This window comes from Mus caroli, unplaced genomic scaffold (assembly GCF_978045245.1).
Source record: "Mus caroli unplaced genomic scaffold, Mus_caroli_1 scaffold_9, whole genome shotgun sequence".
Classification (NCBI taxonomy): Eukaryota; Metazoa; Chordata; class Mammalia; order Rodentia; family Muridae; genus Mus; species Mus caroli.
In genome coordinates this window covers 60023701-60040368 of record NW_028227264.1, presented here as the reverse complement: position 1 = coordinate 60040368, position 16668 = coordinate 60023701, and the positions used below count along the sequence as shown (strand labels likewise).

The 16668-nt window shown below is 49.5% G+C and overlaps 1 protein-coding gene across 1 annotated transcript in view; it reads left to right on the top strand.

Annotated features, from left to right (window-relative positions):
- Col13a1 (collagen type XIII alpha 1 chain) overlaps positions 1-6889 on the top strand; it is a 113050-nt gene extending 106161 nt beyond the window's left edge. The window contains exons 37-39 of the mRNA XM_085842572.1: positions 1559-1645; positions 5103-5141; positions 6504-6889. Coding sequence (XP_085698698.1) covers positions 1559-1645; positions 5103-5141; positions 6504-6506 — 129 coding nt within the window. The 3' untranslated portion in view covers positions 6507-6889. The remainder of the gene's footprint in view (positions 1-1558; positions 1646-5102; positions 5142-6503) is intronic.
- Positions 6890-16668: the final 9779 nt, after the last annotated feature.

The window sequence follows — 16668 nt, the reverse complement described above, 5'->3', positions numbered from 1 at the left end:
CGCACCCATTTTACAGGTGAAGAAACAGGAGTTCAAAGTTAGTAACTGGCAGAACTCACCAAGCCTTTGGCCTCCCCCTGATGGAGCAGCCATATACAAATCCCGAGGCATGAGGCCATCCATTTCCACAGAGGGAAGTGTCTGGGGACACCCCGAAGGTCACTCATGGCCCATTTTTAAAGAACCGAGACATATGAAAATTTAACTGCAAATCCATTTCCAGATGATGTCATTTCCAGAGGCCCCAGAGCCCTTCTGTAGATGAACCCCAACACATAAAGACGGGGTTCACTTAGGAGCAGGATTTTCAGAAACAAATGAACTCCCTGAGCCAGCTGGAACAGAGTGTGCCAAGATGCACTTACAGAGGTCAGAAGACAACCTGGAAATCGCCTCTCTCCTCCTGCCTCTTGGGGATTGGCCTCAAGTGGTCAGGCAAGGTAGTGGGCACCTTTACCTGCTTAAGCACCACATCACAGCCCAGCAGGGCAGCTTCAAGTAGTGATGGTGTGAGACAATAATAAATCAGAGACAGGGGGCTGGAGAGATGGCTCAGTGGTTAAGAGCACCGACTGCTCTTCCGAAGGTCGTGAGTTCAAATCCCAGCAACCACATGGTGGCTCACAACCATCTGTAAGGAGATCTGACCCCCTCTTCTGGGGTGTCTGAAGACAGCTACAGTGTACTTACATATTGTTAATAAATAAATCTTTAAAAAAATAAATCAGAGACAGACACAGCATATGGAGGATCAGCTGAGACTCTGCACAGCACACACATGTGTGCAGTCATGTATGCACGTGCCTATAGCGGGGCTCTGATTACAGTTACCTTGTCTCCTGAGGAACTGTCACGAGCATGAGAACTAATTGGGACAAGAAGGGGGCCAGAAAGTTAAGAATGTGTCCTGCGCCTCCATGGGACCCAAGTTTGGCTCCCAGCGTCCACATCGGCCAGACTACAACCACTGTGACTCCAGTTCCTTGAGCCTCTGATACTCCTGGCCTCCACGGACACTGGCACTCATGCGCGCGTGTGTGCGCGCGCGCGCGCGCGCGCGCACACACACACACACACACATATACATGTATATAAAAAGAAAATAAATCTTAATTGGGACAAGAGGGTCTCAGCCCAAAGCTCTTCAAGATTAAATGCTCAAAGATATAGAAAGTACACACGTGCGCTCGCGCACACACACACACACAAACACGCACACCATCCTTTGCTAGTTTTAAGAACAGCAAAATTGGGCACCACAGTCCTAGGTGGCCTCTTCCACTTCGGCTCAGAGATGACCCTGCTCCGGCCTCCCTCTCCTCTCTCTCCTTTACCCTCCTCCTTTGCCAAAACCCTAGGCACTCATGCCCACTCAGGCGGGTGTGTCCCATAACCCCACGGGAATGCTGACTTAATTAAGAAAGTCTTCTTTTCGCTCCGCCCTTTTATGTATCATTTTCTCTCTCTAATGTTAACATGTGAACGATCCTAAAGTTTTGATGATGTGTTGTTGTTGTTTTTCCCCCCTTCTTACCTCCGACTAAACCATTGCTCACAGGGGGAGAGGGGGAAGAAGGGCTCTAGAGGGCCTAAAGGGGACAAGGGGGACCAAGGAGCACCTGGACTAGACGCCCCCTGCCCGCTGGTATGTTTCTCCGTTTCTTGCGCGCATAGTTCTGAGTTTTTCCCCCCCAGGGTTGCAGGTTGGAAACAAAAGAGGCCAAAAGCTCTGAGGAGCCTCACGCCACAGATGCCACCAAGCCTGCCTGTGCCTTGGCAGTCCAGCCTGCAGAGGGTGGGCCTCAGAGCCACAGCTGCAAGCCATTCTGCTAAATCCCTGGTCTTTGAGTCCCCTTCCTTTGAAGATTCAGAACAATGGATGGGTGGAAGGAAGGGAACCCGCAGGGTCTGGGTAGAAGGTCTCAGGCTCTGTCCCCAGCGTGCTTTGCCAACCCACCCTAGTGTTTATGGCACGCAGATTTGTGACCTCTGTTGCATGGCCACCTCCGTGGCCTGCAGCTCTAACTGTCCTGAATCCGCACTCAGGTCCGGATGCAAGACCCAGGTTAGTCTCCTGAGTTCTATACTGTGCAGAATAAGGTCAGACAAGGGGCTTTTCATGCACTACTGCCCAGCTAAGCATGGACTAATATGTCCATGATCTTATCATATCCAGTAGCCCAGCTAAGACCCAGGAAGCTGCAGCCTCAAATCTGTAGATAGCCCCAAGCAGCCTTCCCAACAAGCCAGCAACTGATGACTGTGGCCCATCAGCCTGGCTTCTTAAGGAACCTCTCAAAGCACTAGAAGCCCTGAAAGGCATGCTGCTGGCAAGCTGGGGTTGTCTGTGGTTGTGCCTGGAAGGGACTGCAGTACAGAAGCTGGCTGTGTTCTATCGATGCACTTTCGCTAATATGTAATAGCCTCAGGGTCTGCATCCTGGCCTGGGTAGGACTGGACCCATCCCACTCCACAGCTGGAGGTGGCTGACTCTGACCTCCGTAATCACCATGGTTGGTTTTATGAACAGGGCCACCGAGGTTTTAAAGGAGAGAAAGGGGAGCCGGGGCTACCAGGGCTGGACGGACTGGATGCCCCATGCCCACTGGTATGGCATTTCCCTCCCTTGCCTGCGTGGCCAGTTTGGGCTACCCCACGTGTGTGGTGTGTACCCGCGTGCCTCCTGATCCTCTTGCTCTGCTCTCCCAGCTCCTCCTTGCTGACCAGGAGTCACCTTGCCTAGAACGTTAGTGGCTCCCAGCCTTGTCACCCTCTTGCATGCAACGTGCCCAGTGGCATTTTCTTGGCATCCTCCTGTAACTGCTTCTGAAGCACCGCCCCATCATCCCACCCACCCCAAAGCCAGTCTCGGCTGCATTGCATCCTCATTGCCTGGTGACTGCTTCTAGAACATTCTGGAAGCTAGGGAAGCGAATGAGTTGGGCAGGCTTTTTTTAGAACTGATTGCTTTGCCTCTGCACAGTGCACTTAGCCCTGAATATACAAGCTAAGCAAACTAACAAAACACAGGAGTGAGCTGCCAGTCACCTGCTTCCCCTGACGCAGACCGGGACCTACCCCACCCCACAGTTTGGCAGGGTCATGGGGTTGTTTCTGGGCAGAGAAGTTCTATAATTAAGGTGGTGGTAGAGACCACCCTGTCTATTCTTCCAGGCTAGATCCCCTTGTGATAGCCCAACGGTCACCATCAGAACTAGATTATGGTCCAGCATCAGATATTAGATGCTAAAGACCCAGAAGGTTCTACTTAAGGTAGCTAGCTCACTATGAAGCGAGAGGTGGAAAGGTCTAGAATGTAATTAGGAGGAGGTAGGTGGTGGTCAGGTATTCCCAAGATGTCTGGAACTAAAACCTAGGAGCTGTTTTCCCCCCACGCCTAGTCCTGCTCTGGATGGTGACTTCCTATGTTGACTTCCTAAGTATCTATATGATCCTCTCAGCTAACTATAAAAGAAACAGAGGCAACGCTTGACCCTGCAGGCACGGGTCCAAATGTTCCTGCTTGCCTTCCATTTCCCCGAGGAGATCCAGAGGCTGCGGTCACCACCCAACTCCCAGCCTCAAATCCTCCACCCTGTCACTCAGGACTTCTCTTTGGTTGATACAGTTCCTCGAAGGGCACCAGAGATGTCTTAGGCCACAAGCACAACAGAGCCAGCATAGGTCACGCGAACAGAGTAGCAAACCTGCTGACGCTGCTGGCCCACCTTCACATCCCCAGTGTGCAGTGTGCATGGCTGCCTTGCTCGACTTCCAAAGCACTTCCATTCATTAAAACTGGGTCTTTCCTAGACCGTGGTTATGCCCTGCCCCCATCCCACCCTTCACGTCCCCCACTCTCCCCCACCCCCATCTGTGTGCTCTCAGTTCTTCAAAGGCTCCTTCTTTTCGCCCTCTGCCTACTTTTCCACTGTGCCCTGCCACCATCCATGTCCCGAGGGAAATGCCCTCAAAGGCCCCTCTCCTCCACAGAGTTTGTGTGTAGTGTGCCGGACTGAGGCAATGGGGTGACTTGGCATGGCATGATGGACTGCAAAGGGGACAGAGGGTCGCCATGAAACTGAAATGCATGCCCCCTACAGTCCTTTCCGAGCCCAGAGGGGACAGATATCATTTGACTATTCAAAATGATATCTGTCCCAATAATGATGTGTTCTTTGTCTTGGACTGGCAGAAATGGGGTACAGGAGCTATTGGCAGAACTTGAACTCGTGCTAGGTTTCTTTGGGCTGGGGCAGTAGCTGCAGCATGCTGGGTGATTGGGAGGTTCCCAGCTGGGTGGGTGGAGGAGACCCTAGACTGTAATTCTAGGATGGGACTAAGACCTAGAACTCTTAAGACACTACCTGGCCCTCCCCGCCAGCTGGCCTCTGGAAGATGCCTGGGTGGCTTCAGGATGTGCTAGAGAGGACAGAATGTCAGGCCCAAGAAGCCTGGTGAGGGTTCCCTTACACAGGCAGTACCCAGAGGCTGCTGCTGCCTTGCCTCAGAGAGAGCGCACAGTTTCCCACCCTGATAATTCATTTCCCTCCAGATTCCAGGGTGTATCAGAGGCAGGGTCAGAAAGACATCTCAAAATCATGTTGCAATCCCCCTGGGGCTGTGTGTCTCTTACCAGCCCCTGTTCCCACCCACTACTGACCAGTATCTGGGACTATTTGGATGACATCTCCCACTGCTTAGGAAGAGAGACGAGCTCAGGCAGGCTGGGGGCCCCCGGAACACCATCCCATCCCCACCAGGTTTGCAGAGGAAGGCCAGGAGGTCCACGTGCTGAGTGACCTGAGTTCTTAGCACTCCACCGAATCTGAGTTGTGGGCATCTATCTGTGCTGGCTGACCCCACGGGCCACAGTAGCCTCTCTTAGCCTTGCCCTGCAGCAGCGACACTGGGCATTAACCGAAGGGAAAACGGTAGCATCTAAATGCTTCCCTCTTCCAAGATTCTGACCCAGAGTAAAAATGGAAGCAGACAGCAGTGGTAGGCCATGCCCCACCGAGGCTATGGAAATGTTTATGTCCTTGTCACCTGTTGCTCAGACAACTATCTCAAGAGCCTAAGCGTTCTCTGCTTCCTTGCAGGGAGAAGATGGCTTACCAGTCCAAGGCTGCTGGAACAAGGTAAGATCCCCAGAAGGCCATGCAGCTCGGGGTCAAAGGTGCTGCTCTCTCTCAACAGTGCCAAAAAGTTGGCAGTTTCCCACCTGCTTTTCTGCAGATGAGACAGGAAGATGTGAGTGGGTCAAGAAAGTTGCTACCTCACCAGCGGTTAGCTGATGGGCGGGGGCAGGGCATTAAACATCTCATTGCACACACCTGCAGAACACTTAGAGACATTTTAAGGAACTAGGTATATAGATCAGTTAATAAGAGTGCTTAGCATGCTCAAAGCCCTGGGTCTGATTCGCAGCGTAAATCCTGCATGGTGCTACGTGTACGTAATCTCAGCATCCACTCACCTAGGAGACGGAGGTGTCCCGAGCACCAAGATATCAACAGATTTAAAATGCCCTTGTCATTTGCCATTATTAAAGCAGTCAGCTTAATACTATAGGGCCATCCCTCTCAGCGCAGCTGCCAAGTCACAGAACTCCCCACAGCCTAAGGGCAGAAGCCTTCCTTAGTCCTTAGGATCCGCAACCGCATGGTGGGCAGCCGCGCATGCGTGCCGTCTCCCTGCACCTCCCCTCCCCCTCAGCATCTTCTCAGCCCCCCACCACCACCACCAAAGTTATCAGTATGTCCTCATTGTAGGGTTTAAGACCCCGCACTCACAAGACTTTGTACTTAGCCAGTCCAGCCCTATGCCACTAACTCTGAATGGCAGAGATGGCTCAGCACCCCATGCCCCAACCCTCGAAATCTTGTTGATGTACAAATCTGGGGCAAGTAGGGAGACAAACAAGCCATCAGACCTAGACTGAGCACCTAGCTACCGAAAGTACTCACAAGCCAAAGAAAGGAAAAAAATTCAGCATTGAAAGGGCCATGTCTCCCAAGAATCTGCATTCCCTTCAGCCATAAATCCATTAAATAAAACCCTCCCCTGTCCCCAAAGAAAGATACTCCTGGTAAGCAGGGCATGGAACATGTTGAGCTTAGCAAGGGAGCCACAGCTGTTGTCCAGAGCTACAGCATGTTGGAGGCGCATCTAAAGAAGCCTAGGTCTGCTGGATAACAACACCACAAAAGACTTCTGGACACATGTAGTGAATAGCGCGGTTTCCAAGACAGCGTAGAGAGACTGCCCTCTAGTGGCCGCAGAAGGGAGTAGCTTCAAGGTGAAAATGGGGGGTTTCCCTTCTGGGAGTGGGCGTACCTTACAGTCCTAAGGAGGGTCTTCCCTCTAGCGAGTCTAAAGTTCCACACTTCCCTATCAGAGGTTCCGAGGAACCGAAGACAAATCCACCTCCTCTCCTCTAGGGGAGGCAGCATTCAGTGCTCCTGAAACTAACTATCCGTTGTTCTGGTTTTGTTTTGCAGTGATGCCTCTAACCTGGGACTGGCCTGTGTGTGTTTGTATATAGGATATTTATTTTTATACAGTTTTCACCTTTTGAAAATGCCCAAACTATGATGCATCTTACAGATCATTAAAAGAGAAAGAAGAAAAGCCTGCAGATTTTGTACAGGAAATAACCCCTTTCCCTTTTGGTTTACAAGACATTTTTGTATAAATCTGTTTCTAATACACTTTCTGTCTGTGCGTCTGCTCCTAATGTTGCATGATATTTGTGCACACTTACTAAATATCACAGCTTCATAAATTATTGTGTTCCAGTGCCAAAGGGGGCCCGCCAGCATAGAGGTGCTGTGAGCTTATGTGCGAATTCACAAAATAAAAGCCGTGGAGGTCGGTGTTTGCCAGACTGCATGTGTCTGACAATATTTTAAATTTTAACTGATGGTCATTATTATAAGAAAAAAATAAAACGTGGCAATTCATGATCCTGGTTAATCTCTAAATTAAATCCATTCTGTCTTGTGCAAGCAAGAACCCGCAGAAGTGTGGAGCAATGTTGGGAAATGTTAGTTTCAAAAAAAAAAAAAAGGACAGTGTTGACTTATTTAGGACATTTTCCCTAAGTTATGGGCTAAATGCACCTGAGTACTGAGGGTTCAGCAGTACCGAGGCCCCTGGGGGCTGCAAAGGCGACTTCATGCATTGCTTCAGGTTTGGGTAGGGCTTCTGGCCATTTTAGTCCCTCTTCCCCACCCCCCAACACCTCTGTACCGTTTCTGTTGCTGTGATAAAATGCCATAGCTCAAAGCGGCTTAGAGCAGCAAAGGGTTAATTTGGGCTCACGGATCCATGGGGGGGGGGGGGGGGAGTCCATCATGTCAGGGAGCTACAAGAGCAGGAAGCTGTTCACATTTCATCCATACACAGGGAACAGACAAGAGAACAGAAAGTGAGGCCAGGCTATAAAACCTCAGAGCCCGCTCCAGCGAGGGACGTCCCTCCCCATGGGACCTATAGCCTCTCCAAACCACACCACCAACCAGAAGGGTTCTGGCTTATGGAGGACATATTCCATTCAAACTTTCTTCTGCGTTATGATCTCTAGTAACAGCTGCTTCAGAGCACACTGTTGACTTCACAGACGTCTGTGGATCCAAGCACAGCTAGCTGAAGGAGGGCGCTTTGCCTCTCGTGACATTCTATTCCAGTGAAGGAGAATCACCCTGCCATACACCCCCACTAGATCGCAGCCACATTCGACAAACCTCGAGTTGTTTTATTTTGTAGGAAATGGGGTGGCTAGAAAGATTGGCTCAGTGGCTTAAAACACCCCAGCAGTGCACAGAAATCTGCAGCTCATGTTCCAAGGGGTCTGACACCTCTTCTGACCACTGTGGGAACCAAGCATGTATGTAGTCCCCATACATACATGCACATGTGTGCATACACATAAAGTAGATGAGTGTTTTTAAATTCCTTTTTACCAAGAAACAGAATTGTCAGGCTTAAAGATGGATCCGTCGGTAATGAGCCTGCTGCACAAGCCTGGGTACCTGAGTTCAGCCCGTGCTTGTACACATGTGTTCCCATGTTAAAAAGCTAAGTGTTGGGGTCCATGCTCAGATGTAGGTCCCCCAGCCTTGCTAGCCAGCCAACTAGCTTAGCCTAATCAGAAAGCCTCAGGCTGGAGAAAGACCCTGACTCAAAAAACAAGGTGGATGGGTCCTGAGGATCAACACCTGAGGTTGTCTGCTGTTGTGACACGTGTCCATACACACGAATACACATATGTACACAGATGTATACAGATATATACAAATACATACACACATACACCTATACATGCGCATGTGTATCAATATATATATACATATATGTATACATACATATACACATATGCAATACATATATACATGCACATATATATAAATATACACATGCACATGTGTATAAGACATATAGACACAAATACATATACATACACACATACACAACATATATATATATATATACATACACAAATATACAGACATATACACATACATATACACACATGATACATATACACATATATACACAAATACATACACACACAATAGAGCGAAGAGAGGCTGAAACAAACAATTTCAAATCTAGGGCCAACTTGGGCTGCATAGTAAAACCCTGTTTCAAAAAGAAAGAGAGGAGAGAGAAAGAAATCAGTTACATTGTTTCCCAGTCACAGGGCCTGCATGGTAAAGGTCTCAGGAAACTGCTTCTTTTTTTTTTCCCCTCCATTCTCATATCTGTGTGCAGTGTGTGTATATGTGCATGTCTGCATGTGTGTGGGTACATGTGTGGGTGCCTGTGCACGTAGCAAGTGTGTGGGCTTGTGGAGGCTCCAGGTGGTGTCGGGAATCATTCTCGATCCCTCTTCCTTCATATTCCAAGGCAGAGGGAGTCTCTCGATGGAATCCAGAGCTTGCCAGTATGGCTAGCTTCTGTAGCTGGGTTGCTCTAGGGCGTCTCAGGTCTCTGCTTTGACTCTGGGAGCCTTTATGTGGGCTCTGGGGACCTAAACTCAGATCCTCACACTTGCCTCCAGCTGGTCTGATGAGCCCTCGGGATGGCCCCATGACTCCGCCCCAGCATCTTCCCATCCCAGTGGCAGGGACTCCGGACACATTTTAATTTCACTGTGGTTACACTCAGAAGTGAAATGTAACAAAAGACTCCAGGCAGCAACATATTCGTCTTTCTACATTCGTCTTTCTACCAGCAGCCGCAAAATAGAATGTTCTATTTTTTTTATGGAGGAAGGAACCCACATAGGCAATCCAAAGCCACATGGCCCATCTCAGGTTGTACTTTCTTGACACTGACTTGAGGGTTTCCCAGTTCCAGCACTAACTTCCCCACTTTACAGGGACTCAGAATGCCACCAGGTTCTCAAAAGGTCTGAGTGGAGTCACAGCTCAGCAATGACATCATCAGAAGAAGAGTGGACCCACACAGGAACACACCCCTCCTATTACCACTGATCAGAGCATTATGATCATACCACTGATCATACCTGATCAGGCCTGAGGATAGAGAATCTGAGGGCAGCATGGGTTACAGTCTCTTGTCTCAAAAATAAAAGAATGAATATATATATTTATCAACATATTTAAGAAATTTATTATATTAAATATTTTAAATTTCTATTTTAATATTTAATGTTTTAATTAAATATTTTACTAAAATAAATTTCTTAAATATATTATATAAAATTAATAAAACTATTTAATAAATAATGTGATTTAATTAAAATTAAAATAATTTAATTAATAAAATAATATAGTCATATATAAATAAAATTTAAATAAATATAAAAATAAAGAAAATGGAACTATATGTAAAAGGAGTAGAGTGGGTGGTGTAGCTCAGTGGTAGGACACTTGTCTAGTGCTTGGGAGGCCCGGGGTTCAATTCCCAGCACCCCATAAAGAATCAGAGAAAAACAAGAGCAACAGTGGCTGGAAAGCAGAGCAGTGTCATCCCTGTTACTAACGCGGCGCCCCACAGGCCATTTCAAGCCTAGCTGTAGAGTCTTCTCCTTCCTGACCTTTGACTCAGTTCATAGTCCCCTGTGTATAAATAAGCACACTGTCTTTCCATGTCATTGCGTCCCCTCCGGTGCCCTTCAGCCAGGAACCCCCTTTTCACTCCCAGGCCACTGAGCTGCACCTGAGCCCTGACTTCAGCCTGCTTCCTCACCAGAGCGTCTCTATTTGGATCTTAACTGTGCTGAGTGCAGTTAATTAAGAAGGTTCAAAGGGCATTAGGCGCCAGCCTTGACTCCGAGCAGATGGGCAGTCAGGAGAGGGGTGTGTGTGGTTACAGGGAGACTCTGGTGCTCTGCGGGAGCCATCAGAAAAAGGAGATTCTTAAAGGCGTGTAGCTCAGTTGTAGAGCGCCTGCCTGGCACATGCAGCGCTCTGGTACCTTAGATACGGTTCTATTGCTGTGAAGAGACACCATGACCAAGGCAACTCCTCTAAAGGAAAACATTTCATTGGGGCTGAATTACCGTTTCAGAGGTTCAGTCCATTATCATCATGGCAGGAAGCGAGGCAGACATGGTGCAGAGGAGCTGAGAGTTCTACATCTTCATCTGAGGGTAGCCAGAAGGCAACCTGTCTACCCATAGGCAGAGCCAGCCAGGAGAGACTCCTACACTGGGTGGAGCTTGAGCATAGGACCTCAAAACCCACCTCCACAGAGACGCACTTCCTCCAACAAAGCCACACCTACTCCAACAAGGTCACGCCTCCTAATTAATGCCACTTACCATGGGCCAATCATATTCAATCCACCATACCTGGGTTCTGCCCCAGCACTGTCTAAACCCAATCCGGTTGGTGCACAACTGGAATCCTAGAGTTTGGGAGGATGGAGGAAGAAAAGAAACTCAGAAATTCAGGGTCATCTTCAGCTACGTAGTGTGTGTGTTTGAAAGTAGCCTGGGCTACATGAGACCCTGTCCAAAAAATACAAGGAGAGGTAAATGGCAGCACCTGAGGCGCCTACTCTATTCTCGGAGTTGAAGAGCTGCTTCGGCTGCTGCCAGCACAGTGCCTTCGCTCTCTGCTCCCCCACAGTGGACATATTATCTGGTATCATCTGCATCAGCGGTTCTCAACCTTCCTAGTTCTGCGACCCTTTAATACAGTTCATTATGTTTTGGTGACCCGCAACCATAAGATTATTTAGTTGCTACTCCATAGGTTTGCTACTATTATAAATTGGAATGTATATATGTGATATGCAGGCCACAAAAGGGTCGTGACCCACAGGTTGAGAACCACTGATCTACGGTTGGCGCTGTACAGGAAGTTCCACAAAGACACAAGTAATGACGCTCCCCATGACTGGTGACTTAAGCCAAAAGCTGTAAGAAGCCACACCTTGCTCAAGGAAATGGCTAGCCCCTTCCCACATGCCCCCCTGGCCCCATCTTTGACTCATCCTGCATCCCACACCTCCCAGCATCTTGAATGACAGATAGAAACATGGCAAGACAGAGACAAGACTCAGCTTATATGGACTGACCCACAGATCTGGGCTTCTGGTCCTTTTCTCTAACCATCACTGTCCAGTCTTGAGGTAGCTCTACATTGCAGATAAGGAAGTTAAGCTTGGGAGACTGCCAGTGGTTCTGTCGTCTCTGACAGCTCAGAGCCCTCAGATTCCACTTCCAGGCTAGCCCCGGAAATGACTGCGGACACGGGGGCATCCAGTGGCTCCCCACTGCCTGGAGTCTTTTGGCTGCAAAAGCATCATGCATGGAGCTGGTTTTGTAAGCTTGAGGCATGCATGTGTTCATAACCCTGGGTAGGGACAGGCCACTGGGGAAGGCACAGCCCCATTCTCCAAGTATTAAGGATAGTCATCAAGGCAAGAACACAGGTGCTAAGTACCCAGTGAGAGTCACATCCAACCAGGGCTCATGGGTCCTGGGGACAGAGGACACCAGGAGCCAGCACGGTCTGAAGAAGAGGATTTTAGCAGGGATTTATAAAAAGAGAGGGAGGAACTAGTGGCTACCTGAAGGTAGACTCCGCCCCTACCCCCCCCCCCCACACACACTGTGGTTTATTTCTATAGCAGAGTCTTCAAATGCGCTCAATGCCTCTTGGTTCTAAGTCAGAGAATGCACACGTGGTTGCAGTTGAAGAGAGAGGCAGAGAGGCCCCATTCCAGGCTGTGAGGAGCTACGTGGGAGCTGGGCCGGGGAGATCTCTGGGCCATTAAAAAAAAAAAAAAATCCCAATGATCAGCAAGTCTCCTTCTCAAATATTCCCTTCTCTATGCCTTCTCAAGGGCCAGAGTCCTTGGCTAGTGGCCAAGAAGTGAAGGCGGCCCCGAGCCATGGGGGAAAGCGCCAAGCCTTGGAGGCGGCCCAAGATGGAGGATCTGTCCCTGCATGGAGATTATCTCCTAAAGGCCGGCTTGGAGGAGCTGATCGGAGTGTGGTGTGACCATGGTGTGACCACAGGAGAGCAAGTACCCCCTCCACACCCAGGAGCTCGGCTAGACCACCTCGGGCCTCCAGACCCCACTTCCTGCAGAGGTTCCTGGTGCTTCCTGAAGCCAGGTGGGCTGGGGTGGCTCTGACTTCAAGGGCACCCGGATTCTCCTTTCCTGTAAGAACTTCTGGCGCCTTGAGCAACATGTCTACATGAGGGGCAGTTTGGCAGCTTCCCGTCCTGACCCTGGGAACCGTCCCTAGGAGGCTGTGGCTTGAATCCTATCATCTTCCCCAGCTCTGTCAACTCTACAGGGGCTCGTTATTTGTCTTTTGGAGCTGCTGCCATTAAGCCTGTCACTTCCTGGTTTCTTTCAAAAGTTACCAGAGATGAGAGTGACAAAGAGAAAGCATTGGCCTCAGGAAGGAAGCAGCAAGCGATTGCACTCCTGAGCAATCACTGGGAAGCTGTGCTTGGCCTGGCCCTCAAGGCCAGTCACCTCACACACAGAACATCTGTGGAGCACGGTGCAATGCCAGAGCTGCTACTGAGCCAACACCAAAGGAGCAAGGCCACACTGTTGATAGTGTTTCAAGACGGTCTGGAATAAACTTCATTCCTTTGGCAAAACTGTTAGAAGCAATGGACCACCTCCACTGGACAATCGTCTCCCCGGCTCACCAATGAGCACTGTCCAATCCGCGACGCTTTCCAGTGAAGGAGGGCAGCCACGCTACCTATGCTATGACAACAGATGTGGGAGTCACACTGACAATCACCCAAACGCTAAACTCAGCCTCCAGTTCTGGGCACATCTCTTACTCACAGCTGCTATCAGAAGTGCGGGGGCCCCAGGTGTCAAGGCAGCAGGTGGGACATTGAATAGGGGACAGAGGTTCCCTCACCTCTGACAGGGAGGTCAAGCTAGAATCTGCTCCCTAGGCATGGAGTAAAGATTACTGGAAGGCCATTCAGGGGCCACAGCACTCAAATGGAAAAGATCCCATCTGGAATAAATTACCATCTCAAAGCTTGCCCCAAGAAAACCTGTGATGGAGCCTCTGAGACACAGGGGAGTTTTAACTTCGAACCCGAAACAGCATCTTTCTTTGATGCTTTTGAACACATGTAGGGGGTTCCCCCCATACTCATAATGTCTGAACTTGAGGGGTGTGCCGCTCCGATCTTCATGTGGCAGCTTCCTTCTTCCCCCTTTTTCGGGGGATCCATTTGCCCAGTAGGAACAGTGGCCTTTTTTCCACGACTAGGGCTACCGAAACCGCATGGATCCGTCTTAGATTCCTTTTGGGGTCAAGGGCACATGCGTGCAACTGGGCGTGGCAAAGGTTCCACGTAGTGGATCTAGACATGACATGGGGCTTAGTGGGTATGCTAGGATTGCCAAGGCCAGAATACCGGCTATCCAGCCCTCCCGCCATTCCCAGGGCATGTGAGAAGTGAATGCCTCCAATATCATTTGCAAATGGGCTTGGGGGTTACGGATGGCTCGCGGGATCCTAGACACTTGTACATAGTTGGATAGTCTCCACCACCTGCCATCAGACCTGGCTCAGCATCAGCACCAGTGGAAAAAGATACACACCGTCTTGATCACCTTTTCTGCTGGGTCCCACGGCTCCCTGTGAGAAAGACTGTGAAACCATTTTAAAGGAGACATTTTACTTGCATTCCATTCATTCCAAAGACTGTTTTTGCGGAGGCGTTTCCCAAAGCAAGCGTCCCGAAACGCCTCCAGCCAATGAGAATGTGCCCCTGCCCTAAGGTGTAGCCAATGAGAATTGCGCCTCGTAAGATACAGCCAATGAAAATGTGTTTCCCCAACACCCCCTCCTTCCCCCACACACTCCTGATGTCTCTGTATTTGCCCTGGCCACAGCTTGCTATCTAGGGGACACTGGCCAAGAGCCTTATAGTCTGAGTACCAACTTCAACATCTCACTTGCTACCTGTCTTCAAGTGACAAACGATTAGCTCTGGAAAAGCATATGGAAGATGGAAAGAGCCGTACAGGGGGGTAGGGACGGGGTGGGCAGTAAATATTCGTGTTTAGAAGAAAAAAAAAAAAAACCACAGCTTCTCTTTTGGAGACAAACTTGACTTAACTTGAATCTTCAAGGAAGGGTCATTAAATTTCCTGGTGAAACTGGACTCAAAAGAGGTTTTCCTCACTCGTGCAAAGAAGCATGAGGGAGGAGTCACTTGGATGCTAAGTAACCTGCCCCCCGCCCGGGAAGTTGCTTTCTAAAATCAAATTCCATAAACATCCATAGGGTTCCTTTTCCTGAAAGAGAAAAGTAAACAATTTACAAAAATAGTACCCCTTGCTTTAAAATTCTAGTTACCCAGTTAAATAAGGCTTTTCTCTTTCCCTGGCTACCCCAAAGCCACCCTCACCCACCCCACCCACCCACACCCACCCCACCCACCCACACCCACCCCACCCACCCACACCCACCCCACCCACCCACCCCCACCCCCAGGCTGTTTCGTGGGAATGCTGTTTCCCGCGCCCCTGCATCCTTCCTCCTTTCAGCTGCCCATCTGTGTCCTCCTTATACATCTGGGAACATTCTCCGTATAGGCACCCTGACGTCTTAAGCCTGAAAAAAACCATCCCAGTGTGTCTGTAGGTCAGGTTCCATCCCCCATGTCTTGCACTGCATTTCGATGAATAAGGGTTGGTTATATTTTCTAAACACCAGAAATTAATTTTCAGAATGATGCCAAGCTGTCCAAGCTGCTGTAGGCTGGACCCTGATGAAGACGAGTTATTTGTGATTTTTGTTTTTCTTGTGGACCCGCCCACGCTGCAGGTCTCTTATGTCAATGAAAAGGCCATTTACTTGAATCCAGTTTCCTGGCACCTTCTGTGTGTCTGTCTGTGATGTCTGTGTTGACACTCAAGCAAAATAATCTTTTCATTTGTGCTTTGAAAGGTTTTTCCTCTGATCTTCCGTTTTCATCCGCTAAACCTTTCCTTGGAGGCCACTTGGTACTGAGTCCCCTGGAGTGAAGCGTGGCACCTCTTCATCGATAGCATCCCAGAGCCTGCACAGCTGTTGCCTGCAGAACTGTGTGGAAACCCCACCCCACCCCACCCCAAAGTGCTTTACCACAAAAAGAGTTCACTTGCCAACACCCAGAACCCCTCCTGCTGACAGGTACCTGGACACCACCGTTGGCTTTGACATTCATGCAGAGCCCTGTGGCATGCTTCTTGTTTGGAGGAAATGGATAGTCAGAGAGCTGGGAGGGTTTGTACCTTCCTGGGCTGTTCTGGGTCTTCACCAACTGGTTTCAAAAACCCTCAGCAGTCCTGTCCCGGATATAACGCTCTCCAAAGAAAATGGCCCCCCAGGCCCACAGTTCAGATGGTCCCTTCACCCTTGCTCTCTCTACCTCTGCCCCTGCTCCCATCAGCCCCTGGTGGTTTCTTGCCTCATCCTACCTAGCACTCTCCACCCCCCCCCTTTTCATTTTCCAATTCTCTCCCCCACCCTCCACCCCCACCCCTCCCAGATCACTTGGTCCTATCTCCTGCCTCCATCCCCATCACTTTGGGCCTCTACACCCATTCTCCTCCCCACCCACCCACCCCACCCCCGCAGCTCTGCAAGGTTCCACTTCGGAGGAAGAAGATATACTGAAAGTTGTCTTGACCTTGACCTTTCCCACCCCCCCTTCTCCCCCCCCCCCCACTTTAGACTCTGACAAATCTATTGTTCTCTGTTCCCACCAGAGAGAAACCTAATACTTGTGTTTGCTTTCCCTTGGGTCTCCATTCTAAGTCTGATCTGTTGTGATTAGGGAAGAGGCGCTCTACCTTGTCATTGTTTTGGCCTTGTGATTAAAAGCAGAGCCTGGAATCTTCCCGTTGGTTTTTAATTTAGTTGTCCCGGAAACAGACTCCAGGTCTGTGACACTATAAAGGAGGGTGGCCAGCTTCAGAGCTTAAATGAAAAAGGAGCACCCGATGTAAGATTCAGGAACTTTTCTGTTGATTTCCTTCGTATTTGTCCTTGTATCTGCAAGTTTTGCTGTTCAGAACCTTACCATCACCCGGGCCTTCAGATTTAAAGTCTAACCTCTGTCAGGCCAGCGCTGATGGCCACCCGCTTGCCCACCAAAGCATGATGGAGGACTGTGAATAAAGGCCGATTGAGTATCCCGCATG